The sequence below is a fragment of the Bradysia coprophila genome, chromosome II (assembly GCF_014529535.1).
Source record: "Bradysia coprophila strain Holo2 chromosome II, BU_Bcop_v1, whole genome shotgun sequence".
NCBI classification, from domain to species: Eukaryota; Metazoa; Arthropoda; class Insecta; order Diptera; family Sciaridae; genus Bradysia; species Bradysia coprophila.
The window spans coordinates 423,480-443,555 of NC_050735.1; the positions used below are offsets into that span (position 1 = coordinate 423,480).

The 20,076-nt window shown below is 35.8% G+C and overlaps 2 protein-coding genes and 1 long non-coding RNA gene across 3 annotated transcripts; 1 reads left to right on the forward strand and 2 right to left on the reverse strand.

The window, feature by feature from the left end:
* Nucleotides 1-525: 525 nt before the first annotated feature.
* LOC119085733 lies at nucleotides 526-18,141 on the reverse strand. Its single transcript, XR_005089345.1, has 3 exons — nucleotides 17,354-18,141; nucleotides 1,626-1,628; nucleotides 526-538 (listed from the first exon to the last, which is right to left on the reverse strand). It is a non-coding gene; the product is annotated as an uncharacterized LOC119085733 (long non-coding RNA).
* Nucleotides 8,152-9,166, reverse strand: LOC119084898 (zinc metalloproteinase nas-13-like). Its single transcript, XM_037195431.1, has 3 exons — nucleotides 9,023-9,166; nucleotides 8,500-8,941; nucleotides 8,152-8,426 (listed from the first exon to the last, which is right to left on the reverse strand). Exons 1-3 carry the CDS (start codon nucleotides 9,110-9,112, stop codon nucleotides 8,185-8,187), a joined length of 774 nt encoding a protein of 257 aa, XP_037051326.1. The 5' UTR covers nucleotides 9,113-9,166; the 3' UTR covers nucleotides 8,152-8,184.
* Nucleotides 14,847-16,844, forward strand: LOC119085595. Its single transcript, XM_037196053.1, has 4 exons — nucleotides 14,847-15,340; nucleotides 15,889-16,065; nucleotides 16,132-16,254; nucleotides 16,310-16,844. The coding sequence occupies exons 1-4, from the start codon at nucleotides 15,230-15,232 to the stop codon at nucleotides 16,382-16,384; spliced, it is 486 nt and encodes a 161-aa protein (XP_037051948.1). The 5' UTR covers nucleotides 14,847-15,229; the 3' UTR covers nucleotides 16,385-16,844.
* Nucleotides 18,142-20,076: the final 1,935 nt, after the last annotated feature.

Consider the following 20,076-nt stretch of genomic DNA (forward strand, 5'->3'; position numbering starts at 1 on the left):
TTGCCGAGGTGCTAACTACATCGTCAGTTGCCGAACGAGTATCCGTTAATATCAAAAGCCTGCCAATTCAACCGACAAGAGATTTAATTTATACGCAAAGGCCGTCCGAGACACATAAGACTGCTTATGTGTCCAGATTACACCCATCAATCACCGAAAAGGAAGTTGTCGACTATCTACTAGACAACAACGTAATATCGTCGAATGAAGAAGTGTCATGCAAGAAACTCGTCTCACCTAATGTAGATTTAGACACGGTCAGCTTTGTATCGTTCAAAGTAACTGTTAGATCAGAACTGTTTCAACCTATAATCGATAAAAAGCTCTGGCCCGACAAAGTCATTGCGAGGGAATTTGTGGACCGATAAACGCATTATTATTTTGATTTTGTAATTTAAAATTTGAACTGTTTCTAAACTTAGATTAAATTGTATTGTAAGTAGTCAGGGGGCTTCGAAGCCATTGATGAAATGAATAAATAAATAAATAAGGAATGTTGCCACTGCTATATTATCGTCCGTCTATGTTTGTTGGATTGCTTCTGATACACGGCCACAAGTTTAATTTTAGAAAATTAATCTTTACAAATTCGGTTTAGAAATTCGAATGTAGATAATATTTGCGGAGGTAATGCCATCAGAACCCAATATTTGTCAAACGTTTCACAAATTGTCAAAGTTTCACAATTATTGACAAAGTTTCAGATAATTCCGCCAATTTCCCTATTTGGAAGGATACTAAAATGCGACGTAATTTTAGGGTGGTGGGTGATATCAAAATGTGATTTAGCATGACAAAAGGAAGATTGTTCCTAATTCCTAATTTTAGCATGACGTCATTTGTGCTCATCCCACTGACTCATCCCACAAAACGATATAAATTGAAGAGTAGCCGCACTTCGTACAAAAGCTTTTTATTGCGTAAAATTCATTGTTAATATAAAAAATTCGGTCATCGATTTCTAGAAGCCAACACTAATTTCAAAAAATTCGTCGTTGCTTGTGTGGCTAGTGAAAAGCGATCGAAAACCGAAAACTTACACTTTTCTTATGAAATTTTTTCCGGATACACGAAAGGAACAAGGTCGTATGGTATGGGGTGTCTTTATAGAAAGGTAATTGCAGATTGGGTCTTATTGGGTTTAAAATTCATTCACACTGAGTTATGAGCAGTTGGAAGTGGGGTAAAAATGTGATTACTTCAGTAAAAAACTGTTTCTCCTAATTGCTACTGGTCTTACCTTTCCGACGACACCAAATATGTACAGAAAAATAATTCATTTTTTACTCGACGTCAGATAAAATGCCATGACCTCAGGACTCCGGAATAGTAATCAGGTTTTCAATCGGCCCTGAGGGATTTTTTTGAAAGTGGACCAGGGTCCGTTGGGGATGTTTTATGCTCGTCTAACTGGACAAATTTTTGTAAGAAATGTGCAAGTTTTCGGATTTTTATCACCTTTCACCAGCGACACAAGCTTCGAAGGACTTTTTTGAAATTGGTTTCGGCTTCTAGGGTCGAAGTCCTTTCTAGGTATCTATAAAAAATTCCACTAGAAATGAGTCCGATTTCGGTAGACTGTTTTTCAAAATAATTCCTACTTATGGAACTACCTTGAATTGAACAGACTCAATTTAACGATTCCAACCCAACACATAGTGGTTACCAATCAAGCGACTTAACCCATTGATTACGATACACTCATATTATGTTTTAAGTTATAAAAGCATTTTATGCCAAGCAAATTTTTGGCCGATTTCATTCATCGACTAATTTCATTACAATGTACAGCAGATTAAAAGTCAGCGAATAAATGTGTAGCTCGTCGGATGTACCACTCCCACTATATTCTTTACAGTTTCTTTATATCTCATCGCCGTTGATTGTAATTAAGAAACTCTCATATAAAATTCGTTTGATCACTGGATGCTGATAATTAAAATCGGTTGGAATTTTCACTGCAGGAAAAAAATTGCTTTATAAACTTTGTTAGCATCCATTCTTCTTCTTTTTTTTGCTCGCCCCGTTAAATGGAAAACTGTCTATTACTATCTTGATTGCTATTTTATAGCATTCCACTTTGTGCTTCCATGAAAATATATAGATTTATATGAAAAGTTTGCATGTTAATGCTGTTGGCATTTCGTACGAAAAAAAAATGTAATATATGAAATTGCTGCACAACATTTTCCATTATTGCTTCAGCGACAGAGATAGACACTAAAGTTAATAGAGTTGGGTGTGCTATTTAAAAGATGTCCAAGAAATTTCACTTGAGTCTATTAAAAATACGTTTTTGTTATCTAAAGCCTCGTCTCAAGCATACCGGGAAAATATTAGTTATTTAGATTTTCGAATATTTGCTGAAGAATGTCGCCTCCGAGAAATGTCATTGCAATAAATTAAATTTTAACTCGATGGGCTTTAGTCGAATAAAATACGCACATGGTGTGATGCCTCAGGAACCGGGAACGGTAACTAGTTTTTGAGTCGGTCCAATTTATGCTACGCGATATATGATTATGAGTTCGAAAAAACTTTTTTGTGCTTGAAGACTGAAATTCGACGGATTTCGACACGCATTTTACGATCGAAAAGTTCAATATTTCTGTACTTTTCAGAGAGAGGTATTGCGGACAAAATAGTACATTTCGTACCTAGGACTAAAAGTCTTTTTTAGCGTGTGAGAAGTTTCCAGAGAGTGTGAGAAGGCGAGGTCTGGAATCGAATACGCTAAAAAAGACTTTTAGTCCGTGGTACGAATAGTATTTTTCATTATGGACAGGGTGGGTCCTAGGTATGAAAAAGTACTTTCTCGGACGCTCTCTCCGGTCGAAAATGGATTTTCATATATATTTTTCCGGTCGCGATCAAGTGTGCATGCTTTGTTGTTGAAATGGCTGTAGATTGATTTCTTTGTGTTGTGGTTTCATCTCATTTCAAGCACAAAAATCGTCGTTTGTGACTCGTGACGAAAGTTCGGCTCCGCCTCGTTAGGACAAGCTTAAGACTAGTACCGAAAAATTCAACTTTTCATCACTCGTAACAAAATGTACTATTTTTCAAACTCTTATCCAGTGATTCCACGCACTCATTTTTCGCACTTTTTTCAATACCTGAAAAAGTGAGGAGCTATTTGCTTGATTTCTCACTTTTTTCAACTATTTTCAGACCATGTACTCCCTTTTTTAAATCAATTAAAGTACAGTAGAAAACATGTTAGAATTGTAAAATTTCGCCTGCGGTGTCGTGCATCTCTTTAATTTCATTAGGATTGCACAAATGACTTAGTCGAAGTTAAACATTAGGTGCCTATAAGTTTAAGGTCAGGCTTTTATAAGTTATAGGTAATTTTACAGAACATCCAAAAACCTACATTTTTTTGACGTTACATAATTTATGAGCATGACTTATACCTTGAAAGCGCTTAACGCATAACTTGCACTAAGGCATTTGCTCGATCCTCCTATTAATCGTAACGAACCTTAGGCTTCAGTTTATTGTAAGTTACAGGCTGTAACTGAAGGCTTTAAAATTACAGTTACCCAATTATATTATGACTAGGGTTGTGGGATTCATTACTTTTAAATCCTACACACTTCCCACATTCAATTGAACCAACGAATTCAATTTTGATTTTGTCGATTGGCACCATTGACATACAAGTGGTTAGTTCTCATTATCTGCTTGTGGTGGCACCATATACTTTGCGTGTCCAAGCAGTTAAAGAAGTACTAGGTAGCGTCAATCAAAATTCTGAAAGAACAGTTTAGATCACATCTGACTTGATCGCAAAGGCAGTAAGCAATTTAGAAGGTTTTTTTTGTGTACTATATGCATTTTACATGCTACATGCGTCGAAAACGGTACTTTTCATGTTTCACGCACTACTTTCGACTCCCATAGCATGTAAAATCCACTCGGGAAGATGAAATGTCTCGTTTTCGCGTGTTTATTGACCTCGGCTACGCCTCGGATCAACAAAATTCACACGAAAACCATACTTTTCATCTTTTTATCCCAAGTCATGTAAAATACTAATGCTTTTCTGATCTTTCAAACATGAGAAGGAAATTCGTGTGAAATGGGAGAAATGTAAAACCCTAATGAAATACATATTAGAATGAATGGAACGAATTACATGAAGAAAACCAACAAAACCGTTAAAAACGTGTGTTGATTTTTGAGTTTAAATTGGACAAAAGAGCAAAATTCTAATCATAAGATGTTGTGCAACAAAATGACGATCGGCTGTACCTCCACCGTTTTTGATATCCGCTTGGTACATGACATTATGCAAGATTCTTTTCATAACATTTTCATCGTTCATTTGTCAACAGATTGTGAAGTGACATTTCAGTGTATTTTTAAGCTTTTCGTGATATCGCAAAAACTGCAGGTTATTTCATTAACTTTAGGAACACGGGTTCTCCAATTCAAATGAGTGATAGATCGTTGGATTCGTCTCTCAATTCTAGAGAAGTCGCATCTTTAATTTTTTCGATTAATTTTGTTTGTTTTCGGTGCAAAGCGTTCAAAAGTGAAGGCTTGTTAGAGGGTCCCGCGAACAGTTTTTCGGCAATTACTCAAGAAATAATTATTTAAAATCATTGTTATGCTGTACTAATGTCGGTCATGGAAAGACGTACTACAGGTGGAGTGTATGCACTGGCTGGTGCAAGTACATCCACAAGAGTTATGACCAAAAACATAGTGTTCGCCTTCTCTGCAAAATTGATATTTCACGGGACTGACTGTGTAGTATTCTAGCCTGCCTCACCCACTACCGTTTCACATATATAAGATCCCAGGTCTTCTGTGTGGCAAGCCTACAGAAACTGCAAGTCTTCGGAAAAAGGAAAAAAGTAGATAAAAATGACTGCTCTTCCAGACGCTGTTCCAGTAGTAGAGCCCCTAGAAAGAAAGTTAAAATTCTCAAGTTTACAGCAACCTTTTTCCGAAGACTTGCAGGTTTTGTAGGCTTGCAACACAGAAGTACTGGGATCTTATATATGTTGAACAATAGTGGGTGAGGCAAGCTACAACACTACACAGTCAGTCCCTTGGAACATCAATTTTGCAGAGAAGGTGGACTCTCTGAACACTATATATTTGGTGAGCAGCCTTTTTTTCGCTTGCCAATAAAAAGAAATAAAACGGTAAAACGTTATTAGGTCCAAAAAAATGTTTTGGTCATAACTCTTGTGGATGTACTTGCACCAGCCAGTGCATACACTCCACCTGTAGTACGTCTTTCCATGACCGACATTAGTACAGCATAACAATGATTTTAAATAATTATTTCTTGAGTAATTGCCGAAAAACTGTTCGCGGGACCCTCTGACAAGCCTTCACTTTTAAACGCTTTGCACCGAAAACAAACAAAATTAATCGAAAAAATTAAAGATGCGACTTCTCTAGAATTGAAAGACGAATCCAACGATCTATCACTCATTTGAATTGGAGAACCCGTGTTCCCAAAGGTGTTCCCAAAGCTACCTGCAGTTTTTGCGATATCACGAAAAGCTTAAAAATACACTGAAATGTCACTTCACAATCTGTTGACAAATGAACAATGAAAATGTTATGAAAAGAATCTTGTATACGTCATGTACCAAGCGGATATCAAAAACGGTGGAGGTACAGCTGATCGTCATTTTGTTGCACAACATCTTATGATTAGAATTTTGCTCTTTTGTCCAATTTAAACTCAAAAATCAACACACGTTTTAAACGGTTTTGTTGGTTTTCTTCATGTAATTCGTTCCATTCATTCTACATGTATTTCATTAGGGTTTTACAATTCTTCCATTTCACACGAATTTCCTTCTCATGTTTGAAAGATCAGAAAAGCATTAGTATTTTACATGACTTGGGGTAAAAAGATGAAAAGTATGGTTTTCGTGTGAATTTTGTTGATGCGAGGCGTAGCCGAGGTCAATCAACACGCGAAAACGAGACATTTCATCTTTTTATCCCGAGTGGTTTTTGCATGCTTTGGAAGTCGAAATTAGTGCGTGAAACATGAAAAGTACCGTTTTCGACGCATGTAGCATGTAAAATGCATATAGTACACAAAAAAAACCTTCTAAATTGCTTACTGCCTTTGCGATCAAGTCAGATGTGATCTAAACTGTTCTTTCAGAATTTTGATTGACGCTACCTCGTACTTCTTTAACTGCTTGGACACGCAAAGTATATGGTGCCACCACAAGCAGATAATGAGAACTAAACACTTGTATGTCAATGGTGCCAATCGACAAAATCAAAATTGAATTCGTTGGTTCAATTGAATGTGGAAAGTGTGTAGGATGTAAAAGTAATGCATCCTACAATCCCATAGTCATAATATAATTGAGTACCTGTAATGTTGACATCATTTTGTAAATTGATTTAAAATAAAGAATTGACAGATTTATATGAACAAAACTTCAGCCATGAGATATGTTTCCGCAAACGAAAATTCTGTCGTTCCCGTGGCGTCTATACATATTCTACAATTTCCACCAGAAATTTTAACCTCCTACGACGCAGGACCTACGTATTGAAGACAGAAACAAAAATGCAAGAAGAATCAATCAATTCTGTTTACCGGATTGTGTTCAACGTTAAGCCTCTTTCCGCAACCGAATTTGTAGTCTTTGAGTAACAAATTGAGTAACATTTTTGTAAATGCTGATTTGTCAGCATATGAGTTGGACGTATCCTCCTGCTTCCTCTTCCACGCTTGTTAAAAGTCTATGAAATTAATTAAATGCAGACTTTCCTTTTGAAAATGTTTTGCTAAGTCGTTAAAGCTATCTGCAATTCTAATCACATATTGCTTCATCCCGAAGAAACTTCCTCGCGCTTCCTCGTAGAATAATCTTTGACTTCGCGTAAAACAGAGTTCAAAATTTCCTAAGAACTCACTTTTTCACCAACATTTTCAACAGAAAATCAACCATTTCTAGCAATTATTTTCGTTATTTTTATTCATTTTTAAATTTACTTTAAATTTTGTGTGGAATCCAGGCTTATCGCTTAATAGATAATTGACCGATTCTGAACTAGTTACTTTTCCGGTGCCCTGATCTCATAAGCTATGTTCACTGTCATTTTATTTGACTAAAATCCGTCGAGTAAAACCATAGCACTGATCAATGCATTCTAATGAAATGACAATAGTATTTTTCGTACCAAGACAGGAAATGACGATTTTTTCAGTACCATTTTTTCAGCGAAGCGAGTGAGGAAAATTAGGACGTGTACTGAAAAAATCCATTTCCTGTCGAGGTACGAACAACGTTTTGTGCATCGGACAACTGAAATAGACAAAACACATCAATTTACTTGAAAACATACACACTTCACATTCACCATATTAAATTTAATCAATCGTATAGTCATAGAAAAATTCATGTAATTCTTTTCCCGCACTATAAATCGTGAAGAAATGAAGTTTTTTCCCGCACGATATATAGTTCGGGAAAAACTGAAATTTCTTAATGAAAAAACATGGCAAAATAGGTCGTATTTCAGTTGTGGGATGCACAAAACGCTTTTTACTTGCTGACATCATCATACAGTTACTTACCATCTTCGCATATTAGAATGTTTGCAAGGAAGGCATTTTGACATTTGACTGTTAATGCTAGAAGTAGTGCTATGATAAAATTTCTATTATATTTCTGTTTACGTTGCTCACCAACACTGGGCTTATTACAACGACATGTTTCGCGAAATAGGGTAGTTGAAATAACAGCTGTAATACTGTTACAGGTGGAAAACAAAGTGATGATAAGGGTAAGAAAATAGATATTTTCTTCCCCGAATTGTCAACCAAATTCCACTTTGTCAAGGTCTTTTGAGTAGAGAAAGTTGGGTTATTCACACCACACACACGATAAGCCTATTATAAAGCGTTGTGATATACTCTATAGGAAATGGCGTGACTTACTGATTTGCCCAAGTAAAAAATCTACCTGTTGTTCCTCTCTGTTCATCTGATTTCTCTAATTTCGTACGGTATTTCAAATGAAATAAAAAGGAAAAACAGCAGAAGGAAAAACTAAATGCATAAGAAAGCTCATCATTTTCACAATATTTCCGTGTCAATATGAAAGCGACAGTGTAAACTCCTTCATAAATAAGACTAAAGACAGTTACGTCCTTGCGTACCATCACCGGCTTGGTATTTATATGTTATGCGACGATACAGTTCTGGTAATATAATTGAGTTTTGTGCACATCTGTATCACTTAGATATTCTGCCTCGCGATAAATTGCATCTATCGAACCATCCTTGAGTGTCATAGCGGGTCGTGTTTCGTCATAAAACTCAGTGAATGCAAAGAATGGATAATGCATAACGCTGGAAAAATCGTATCTCGTACCAATCGTATCCACAACGCCATATGTAAAACGGTCGAACGCAAAGTGGAAAGCTAAATCAATTAAATTGCCATTTGACAATGATTTGTTGCAGCAAAAACCAAATTTTTAATCTGTTTCATCTACCTGGATTGATGTTTTCGAAATGGATTAGAATATAATCGTCCCGGTCAGGTCGCTGATGTTCGTGATTGAAACCGACCACATGACCTAGTTCGTGTATCATAGCTCCGTTTCGCATACATTCACCAAACATTTTCATTATTTGTCTGCCACCCTGACGACCGACATAACTGTAGCAATAGGAGTCCGTACCATCGTTCGGTGTCATTTCCACATAGGACGAATCAGCAGGTTGTCTTGGTACGAATCGGATACACGTTTTGCTTTCCCATTCTGTCATTGCTTTTACAATGATTTCACGTTCGGAGGGGGAATACTCAGAACTGATTACATACGGTATCCTGCCATATGACCATCGAAATCGCCGGTCGAACCAAAAGTGACGACTTCCTATCGGGTTTCGTTTTATATCATCATATCGGAAGGTACCAATTTGGCGGTCTGGCTGATACAGTGATTAGTATAGAAGTGACGTCAGTTGATGCACATAGTGCTACATACACTAAAATTAGTAAATCTACACTACCTGCGAAACTGCAGGTGCTGCTATTAAATATTCGCACACGCAAAACAGCACACAGATAAGCAGCAAAAATGTTTTTATTTTAAAAGCCATTGCTTGAATGAGATTAAATTCTTAAATTAGACCTTCTTATTGCTGTACTTATCACCAATTACTACCGTTGTGATAAATCCAATAACGATAACATATCTGTAGCGAAAACCTTTCAGCTGTCGTGAGAAGCAAGTTAGTTCTGCTTGCCCCCCTCACCTCACGTAGCTGTTTTCGTTGATCGAAACATTGGAATTAATTCGTTATCTTACTTTCAATCTTGACAAGAAATTTGGAAACGTTCCATTTACAACGGAAATTGCTCATTACCTTCGACACAAACTTCCCTACAGTGGCGGACTTTCAATTTTGCGCACTATTTTGATTCATCGACCAGCTGGTCCATGTAAACAAAGTAAGTTAGTTGTATAATCAGGAGTAGATAAAAATGGCAACAGTGGTTTGTTTATTATCAACAATACAACTAAAGAGAGTCTCATATGAGTCGAATGTATCACTAACATCGTGCGAACATTTGTTTCAATCCGAATTTGCTACATTTGACGCAATTTTTTTTTGTTATAATTTTCTTTCTAAAATTTTTGTTGATAAAACTTTCGCGTACTTTCGTCATCAGCTTCCATTTGTGACGCATATCTTTTTGCGTGTCGAATCTGTAAGCGTCACCTACACCGATATCAGTTCTTTTGTAAGTGGATAACAGGACTTGCGTCACACTTCCACTGTAAGTGCGCTTGGGCGATTATATAATGCAAATCTTTAGATTATTTAGAAACTAAAATCATTTTAGACGTAGAGTATATATAGTCTTACTAAAATAATTTAGATGCTGACGAGTAGCTGACGATTCCAAAATTCAAAAACTTTCGGTTTCAATGCCTAATCTGTGTTAGGAAACAAATGCTCTCAAAAATTTTGACCACCACAAGTTGTTTAATCATCGGATTTCGAAGGAAAAGTAAGAACCAATGAGAAGTTCGATGACATGAATGCCATGAACATAAAGAGACTAGAAGGTAGATTCAAATAAAAGAATTTGATTCTATTCTTATAACACTTTGTGAAGTTGAATAAATTAGAAAATATGGGTTGTCCACTCACAATATGTTTTCCATGCAAAACATGCTTTCCATGCGAAATATGCTTTCCATGCAAAACATGCTTTCCATTCGAAACATGTTTTCCATGCGAAATATGCTTTCCATGCTAAATATGCTTTCCATGCGAAGTATGCTTTCCACGCGAAACATACTTTCCATTCGAAACATGTTTTCCATGCGAAATATGCTTTTCACGCGAAACATACTTTCCTTTCGAAATATGTTTTCAACACGAGACGTATTTTCCATGCAAAACCTGTTTTCAATCCAAAACCTGTTTTCAATTCGAAACATGTTTTCCATTCGAAACTTTTTTTTCATTCGAAACATGCTTTTCATTCGAAACATGCTTTCCATTCGAAACATGCTTTCCATGCAAAATATGCTTTCCATGCAAAACAATATCTTTTCATAGAAAATTATTATTTTTTTTATTTATTTAAATTTTCAATTTTTGCGCCGCATCGACGTTACTTTCTACACTTTTGTATCCATGTCATGAAATGTCAACCGACGCATACATTTGCATTAAGGCCAGTTCATACTCGCATACATTTTTGCGATCTATGCGACCATGAACTGGCCTTAAAAAACAACGAATATACACTATCTTTAGTTTTATTGTTAGCGATAATAAACAAACCACTGTTGCCATTTTTATCTAACTCCTGATTGTAAAATTAACTGAGTTTGTTTACATGGTCAAACAGCTGAATCAAAATAGTGCACAAAATTGAAAGTCGGTCACTGTATACTTTAGGGTGGTCCAAATTTTTATGAAATTTTTTTAGTGGCTTGTTTGGGTCCCCCTGGCAATTGTGAATCGGCCTAAAACAATGTCTAGCTTATTCCAGAATTTGGGTAGCCCAACGAACAAGCGACGTATCCACGATTTCTTATGCCGATCTCGTCATGACTTTTCACAATTGCTGGGGGACCCGAAAAAATCGCACAAATGGTTGTTCAAACCACTGTACATTTGTTTGTATTAATTGGTTTATCACCATTTTCTCGCAACTCCTTCACGTCTGTAACACCTATTGATCGAGGGAAATCTCTACAACTTTACCTAAAACACTTAGTAAAAAGTTAATTTGAAAAAAAACTCAAAAATTACAGATACAATTCTGGCTTCATACCACCGTTGAGGTGTACCTGGTTCGACACAGAAACGCATTGAAGATAGCAAACTTTCGAGGCAGTAATCTCCGAAATGAAGTTTTAGATCCAAATAAAAATAAAATTTTACCCAAATCAAAGTCGGATGTATCATGCATAATAACAAGAAAAAATCCTGCTTTCGGTTACTTTATTCGACTCTTTGCAAAAAAAAAACCTTCGAGAAATAACTTTTTTCTCGTATTTTGACCGGTACGAAGCGTGGTGGTATGAAGTGATAAAAAGGGACAGTGCAAATTGAGTGCCAGCGTTCACTTTTTTCAATCATGAATTATATTGCGGAGATGTTTATGCAGAGGCCGAAAGGGTAAAATTTAATAGTGAAATGACCAGAGAAATTTACTTTTGTGAACTCCCATCTCCGCAACCCAATTCACGTTCAAAAGTGAACGTGGTCACTCAATTTGTGCTGTGGATATTACTGAAAGTACTGAAAGACAAATAATGAAAGCGTCAATCCAGGTAAATGAAAAAAATGAAGAATTTGGTCTTTTTTAAATATTTTCTACTGACAGTTGGACAAAATACCGGTGACGTCTCATATAATAAATGTCAAAGACTAAGCGTTAATGACCCGCCGCCTAGAGGGTTTGTTTTAAAGATGGCGTGAATTGATTGAGCTTCTACTTTGCGTTTGATCGTTTTGCATATGGCGTTGCGGCTTATTTGTGGGGGGATTGGTTGAAAGGTCACTGACACCGACTAATGATAATGATAATGTTCTGAGCAGGGACTATTTTTGTGGAAAAAAATTTCCAAATTTTCCTAAGATTCCCCACATTTTCCCTAACTTACAAAACAAATTGGAAAAATTGGAGAAAATCTGAGAAAATTCTTCGAAAAAAAGCGCCCTGGTTCTGAGTCTCACCGAAAATAAACGAAATTGAAAATAGAAATTCTTCATCTTGAGAAGAATCTTTACTGGGATTTCTAAGACTTCAGGTCTTACCGGAGTTGCCTGATTAGAATCAACTTGGTTTTACGTATTATTCGCTGAGATTTGGCTTAATACCAGGGTAGGTATATCCTTCTAAGAAAATCCTCGATTATTTTGTCGAAAATTAAACCGTGGAAGAATGAACAAACAAACCAGAAAATGTAATTTAATTTTTAATTGATTTAGGCACGGCAAAGAGTATATTACACGGCTGACCTTATTATTTTCTGAGAATTTTATAAAACATCTCAGGCCACACAAACACTGAACTTGAATCCTACGAATCTTTATAAAGTATGGATGGATAGCATCTGGCATCTTTCTTTAAATTATTTGTCCTAAACAAATACCTTTTACCTATGTGTTATACTCATCAAAACAAGACTTCAATCAGAGTCATTCGTAATATAGATATAGTCAACTTTACTTACCGTGTGGATCTTCCACGAAGAAGCGTAACATTTAAATTTCTTTTCTAAATTTAATGCAAACATTGAGAAGTAAAAATTACAAAAAAAAGACTTCAACATTTATGTCGTCACCCATTTCCCATTTCCCATTTGAAATAAGCAAACATCATTTCGCTACGAAAATCTTATATAAAGACTGGTGACTGTAAGCACGAGTGGTCTTGAAAATATGCAAAATTTCATTTTAATCAACAGAAAATGTTTCACACATAACTAACTCGTAATGATTTACCACTTACTTCAAACTTGAAGGAAGGATTCTGTGTCATGAAAATGTATTTAATTGTCGAAAAGTATTTTGAATGAGATGGAGATGGACCAATGGACGTAATTTGCGGTGAAAGTTAGAGTAAAACATTTTTGGTATGAGTTTGGAGTATACACTTGTTATACAAACAATGAACTAAAGTGATTAAGATGAGATCTACTTATCCATCATCAGATTATATACAGAGGTGAAATAATTTTTTTGGTAATTGAATACAGCAAGGGCGTACAGATAGAACTCCCAGACCTTTTTTTGTACGTCTTACATTGTTACTTTTTCGCACAATAATTTATTGTTAACAAAACTAAAACTTACAAATTTATGAGTTTGGACATAGCACTGCGCCAAGCATTTTGATGTTTTCTACTCAGACATGACCCCTGTATTCACGAAAGAAACGCAAATCCTATTCCGATACCATCAGCCTCCAAATATTTGTTTATGTTAATGCTAGGAGCAGTGCTATGTTTTGGCAATAGAAGAAGACGTGTCATAAATACTTTCGACTACTTTTCTTGCGTTCTACTTCGTTCATATGTGTCCAACATATATCACTAACAGTACGGCTCAGTGGTTGCGTACTAGTCTTCCACCAAAATGATCTGGGTTTGATTCTCCTGTCAGGAAACTCCCCATGGAATTTTTCTAGCGATTATATCGGATTGGTAACATCCTAAAATTCACTCAAGCTTCATAATTTGTGTAGTTGCAGTGTGTTTGGTGGCTGCAACGATGTACATAATGAATGACTCGTATGACGTAATCCAAATACAATGCATTTCTGTGCATAATGTCAAGCCTACATTTAGGCGAGATATCAATTAAGCAACTTACTTTTCTCAGATCGTATTTGCATACTTCGAGGCGTGGTTTGGAAGTCACGTTAAGCCGGTGATCCAGCCTGTATGTTGTAAAAGGCTGTCAGTTAGGTCTCTAAACTCTAAACTCTAAACAAATCAAATTAATTCACGCCGTAAGTGCAGTCGAAATTCAAAATCTTTCTCACGCAAGTTTTTCTAACGCAGCGTCAATTTCATACAAGGAAACGTTGAAATGTATTTTTCAGTTCACTTTTTCATCAACTCGTTCACTTGAAATTCAAATTTAAGACACACTTACGGCGTGAATTGACGGCTCACTGGTTGAGTACTGGCGGTACTGGCCTTCGATTAAAATAATCTGGTTTCATTCCCCTGTCAGACAAAACTTTACATAAAATTTGTCCAGCGAATATATCGCATTGACGATGCCTTTAAATTACCACAAGCTTCATAATGTGGGTAGTTGCGATGTACAGTACACGGTGTCACACTGAATGACGTACACCAATTATGATTTATTTGTATAGCCTACATTAAGGCGACATATCAGTTATGCGTTAAACTTTTCTCAGAAAGTATCTGAAGTATCTGCATACTTTGAGGCGAGGTGGGTATAACATTGAGTCTAGGCTGAACTTGTCGTTGGCCATCAAAGGCAGTTAGTGAGGTCTCAAAACAAACGCAAACAAAATGTGATAGAAACATCATTTTCCCCTAGTACAACACCTACAACACGTACCATGAAAGACTCAGAGTTTCCATATTCTATCTTTCACCTTGTTTTCAAGTAGGCATCTGCCTCATGTTTTCGAATACTAAATTGAATTGTTGATGACCCACAAAATTTCTGAAGTAATCACTATAGTTTGACTCAATTGTTATCTTAACTGATTATCTTAATCGGAATATGCCGACAAAGGTAATTGACACATTAAATTCATTCCAACACCTGTTGATAAGGAGCTGTAAAATGTTGCAACGATAATTTTGTGACTCAAAAAAAAACTCAGAAAATATCAGAAACTACATCGCTGTTGTTCGAATTAACAACATTTTTAGAAAACATCAAATTATCTTGCTTTAATCAGGGCGTTACTTGGTGTATACGTAGAACAGTAGATTTTTTCCTACTTGTTGGAAGTGAAAGAAGGAATGTGATACGTTGGAAAATCAAAGTTACACAGTTACAAAGTTTTAACTTCTAACTTAAATTAATTAAAACGAACACCGAGTCCTCTGTGTGTTACTCTGTGATTTTAAGTGTATCGACAAAAAGAAATTAACTTGAAGCGAACAAATAGACTGAATAGTTCCAATAAGTTCTGAGTTAACGGTTTGAACGGGTGTTTGTTATTCTTATATTACCGCAGAAACGACCATCAATATGTCGTACTCTGTGAACATTACAACAAGAACTACCAGTAGCTCTAACGCAATCTTTCTGAATTACGGCTACTGCAAGACCATTCCAGGATTATTGAAACTCAGTGAATTGGTAATAATAGAATATTTAACGAAAAATCATGGCATAATATTAGTATATTACTTCCGAGGTTCCAAGTTGTGCATTTGATAAGTGGGGTGTTACAGCCCGACCCGAAGGGGGTATGTTACGTCACTGTTTGTAAATATTTGTTTAGGCAAGTGTGAGTTTTGCGGAACGAGCCGAAGGCGAGTGGAGCAATCACACGTGCCTAAACAAGCATTTACAAGCAGTGACGTAAAACATTTTACATGTTTGTGACGGTAAGTGTATTTTCCCTGTCACAAACAGTAATGTAAAGTGCACTTTACCGTGCATAAGCATGTGTAATAGCCACATTACCTCACTAGTAAAGTAATAGTATATTACTTCCGAGGTTCCAAGTTGTATATTTGATTAGTGAGGTGTTACAGCCCGACCCGAAGGGGAGGGCTGTATTCCCCACTTGTCAAATAAAAACTTGAAACCTCGTAAGTACAATGCTTTACGTGATTAGGCAATGTAAATGAAAATGAAACATGCCGTAACACGTAAAATTCATTTATTTTTTCTTGCTACAGATTCTCGGCATTATTACCGTCGGCGTCACAGTGCATTATTATACTCATAACTTGAACATAATATCTGGCGATCTCTTCTTCTTGCTGATGGCAACCACATTTATGGTAGGAACATTTTGCTTGCTGTTCTCATATGTTTTATCGTGGAAAACGGCTGTAATACCGAAAACGATGTTTGTACGTTAATTTCGCGTTCATTCTTTTGATTGCTTTTAATCTGCAATACTGCGGTACTGTCTGCAGGAAATCGTCTACCATGGTATTGCATTCATCTTGTTGTTAGCGGCGTCGATAACGCTGCTGGTAAAAGTCAAAGATTTGCATTGGTTTCGTCGTGACGTTTACGATGCTTATATGGCCAGCGCTGTAAATTACTCAAAATTTTGATAAAAATTCAATTGAAAACGTTTACAATTTTCAGATTCTGGGACTTATTAATTCTGTGCTGTACTTGGCGAGTACGGTATTTGCACAGCGACAGTATCAAGGAATATAAACTCGGCCAGTGTGCGTTAAGTTAGACACGAATCCAATTAGGAAATAATTTCTTTTTATCAATAAAAAACGATTTTTTATCCATCTTTGTTCACAGAGCTTTTGTACGATAAAGTTTTCCGAAAGTATTTTTCCGTTGAAGCGTATTCGTAGATGAAATTACGAAGTTTGCAAACATTTTCTAATTATATAGAGAAATTGCTTATGCATCGATCCACAATTCCCACTCACATCCACACTGAATATAATATTTTAATAATGAAGCCTCGAATAATGCATGTTAGATGAATTCTCGCTATAATGAGCTTGAGCACATCATTTGAAATGATATTAGCTGAGACTCAGCCAAATAACGTTACAGGTAATATCTGAGCTTATTTTTTCGAGATGTGCATGTAAGCCGAACTAATTTCCAGCTCTGTTTGAAGTCAATCAAAGCTTTCGTGGGAATATTTTAGTTGATACCAGTTATTTGTTTCACTGCAAGCTCGATGTGTTCTAATTTCAGTTTCAGACAGTGTGGTATTAATGTGGGAATGAGTATGTGCTCATTTAAGTCGCCTAGAAGTATCTATCTTACAGCCTCTGTGAAAGTTTCGGGGATCAGATATTTCCGACGTAAATGTGAGTGTGTGTGTGGAACATTTTGACATTTTCTAAATATGCGAGATCGATTAAAAGTCGTATACTTTCCATCATAGGTGAAGGTAATAGCTATTTGCGTCACTTGGATTGAAACCACGAAATTACAGTAAATTACAGTAAATTCGTATACCGAGAGCAAAAATAATTCGCGTGGGATACGAATGTATGTGCACACATACTGTGATTGAGTGGTTTCAATCCAGTGATGCACAAAATTTTACACTCGTCACACCATGAAATACACAAACAACAAAACCAAATACAAAGCATTTTTTTATCACATTGTTACACATCGCTCAAGGTTAAACTTAAATGTATAGGGTACGGGCACCAGTATTCGGCCACCACCCAGCTATCGGCCACTTCAGACTTTACGAATTAATAAAACAATTAAATCAATTAATAAATTAATTAAAATTATTTTCTCCAGCAAATGTATCGCATTAAGATTATTTGTGTATAGTTATCGGTCCCAATAATTATTTTAAAGTTTCTTAATTGCTGTTGCAAAGTATTCATGCCACCAAACAGAACAAAAGTAAACGCTTTTATTAAGCAATCAAAGAATTGTAGTGCACTACTTGAGGAAGTATTTTTCGCATAAAATTTAGTTTTTCTGTGCGGCTATGTGTTTAAATCAATTAATTAAGGATTATTTCATTGATTAATGATAGATTTTGATCATTTTTCACCAATAAATCCGTTAAATCCACGTAATTTGTTTGTGGCCGAAAATAGGGTACATGTTTTCTCTACAAAAACTAGTTATCGGCCACATTTTATTTCACATTTAATTCACTTTGGATTCATTGTTTTTGCGGTTTTTACTCGATATTTAATTAGTTTTGAACCTCAAATATCACTAAACATCAACGGATACTCGAAAAAAGTAAAATTCGCTGAATTATTAGCCATCCAAGGTGATGTAAAAATTGTAAACAAATTCACGATACATCCAACGTGTTTCCTTATGTTTCATTATGTATTGTGTGTGTTCGTGTATGAAAAAACGGCTCATCATTTCATTGCAAAAACGTTTCGATAAACTAGTTAAATCAATGCTATTTGGTGATTTTCATCATTAATATTAGGTAATTAGTCACAAGAAAGTGTTTTAACTGTGAAAATAATTATTTTATCAATGAAAATTAATAACATTAGACGCTTGACAGATGTGGCCGATAACTAGATCCGAATAGCCGAACACTGAAAATTGTGGCCGATAACTAGAGAATTTGTGTTTTTCGACTTTGAGATTTAATTAAAAATATTAAATAATTTATTAAATATCCGTAATTATCATTAAAAAAACTTAATTAAATGCTAAATCCAATTAAAATTCAAGAGACAGATATTTGTTTTAAAGATATTTGTAATAAAATCAGTAAAGCCAACAACAATTCTTATTCGGCCGAATACTGGTGTCGGTACCCTAGAAGAAGTATAAGAATAAAGACGAAACCGAAAATACGCGATACAAAGACGAACGAGTGTATCGTCCGATGTGCATCACACTACTCGTTGATACGGAGAGTAAGCTCTGCCTTCGTATCAAATTTCTCTCTTTGACGAATAACATAAACAAACTCCACCATTAAGAAAAACATCGTCTGAATCCCTAGACCTGTTTGCAAGGTCTGCTGAGAGAGAACTAAAAAAGTGTGGTTTTAGATAACTTTTGACTCAGTGTTTTCATGGTTTGGCGAGTGTAACTGTGGATTTACATAGCAACGTAAAAGTGACAGATGCAAAAATTTTCTCATTAGGCAACTCGAAATTTCATTCATAATTTTAATTTTATGAATGAAATTTCGGGTTGCAGTATTTAAAAAACATTGCATCTGTCACTTTTACGTTGCTATGTAAATCCACGGTAATAGTATTTTATCGCATACGCGGCGCGGTGTGATTCCCCGAAAAAATTATTCACCTAGGATATATAAACAAACATTATACTTCTGTAAATTGTCAAAGTGTCATTCGCATATCTTGTTGTCTCGTTTTCGCTTATGCGATAAAAAAGAATATGCACGTATGACAAGCCGTCTCGGCAAGCCTCGACCGCTTTGTCATACGTGCATAATATTTATTACATGACTAGGGATGAAAAGATGAAAAGTAGAGTTTTCGTGTGAGTTTTGTTGATACGAGGCGAAGCCGAGGTCAATAAACACACGAAAACTAGAGTTTTCATTTTTATCCCGAGTTATGTAATGGATTTTACATGCTGAGGGTGTCGAAAGACGTGCTTAAAATATGAAAAGTACGGTTTTCGACGCATGTAGCATGTAAAAGTATTTGATTTGAACATATTCGGAAATTTAAACATTTTTTTAGTAAAATGACGACCATACATTTTAACGGCTTTTACTTGTAAAATCCATAACACAACTCGAAAAAGGTTCAAATTTTCGTGTGTTTATTGACGTTGGTCTCGCCAAGGATCAAACTATTGTGTATAGGCTATTGTGTATCGCGTAATTGCCAAACATCAACCGACCAAATACAGATACTGGACAAACGTTACATACGAAGAGGCGAAATTACGAGATTCTCTCATGTCAGTTACAGTAAGTACATTATTGGCACCCACCGCTGAATTCGTACAATTAGTATCTGTGGTAGTCGGGTCGATCTGCGCTACATTGATTCATGTTCCCATAATTATTTAGATATATTCAACCAGAAATCATTTCACAATATAAGTGTACCGCAACGAATTAAAATGGAAAACAATCAACTGGAGGAAGGGGGACATAAGCTACTTGAACAAAAATGTTTTTTTTTATGAATTTCACTAAACGATTTCCAATCAATGTTCAATTCAACAATAATTTTTACCTTGCGTATCGTAATTAGCTTCCATATCAACGTATCAAAAACCAAAACTGACCACAAACAATTGAGGAATATTATGCATGGAAACCATACACATAATGTATATATAACGTCGAGTCCAACTGTGATTTTTCATTAGGTTTTTCTTAGTCGTCCACATGTGTTTTACCTAAGTCTTTAATAACCACGACTGATTTTTAATACCGTCGA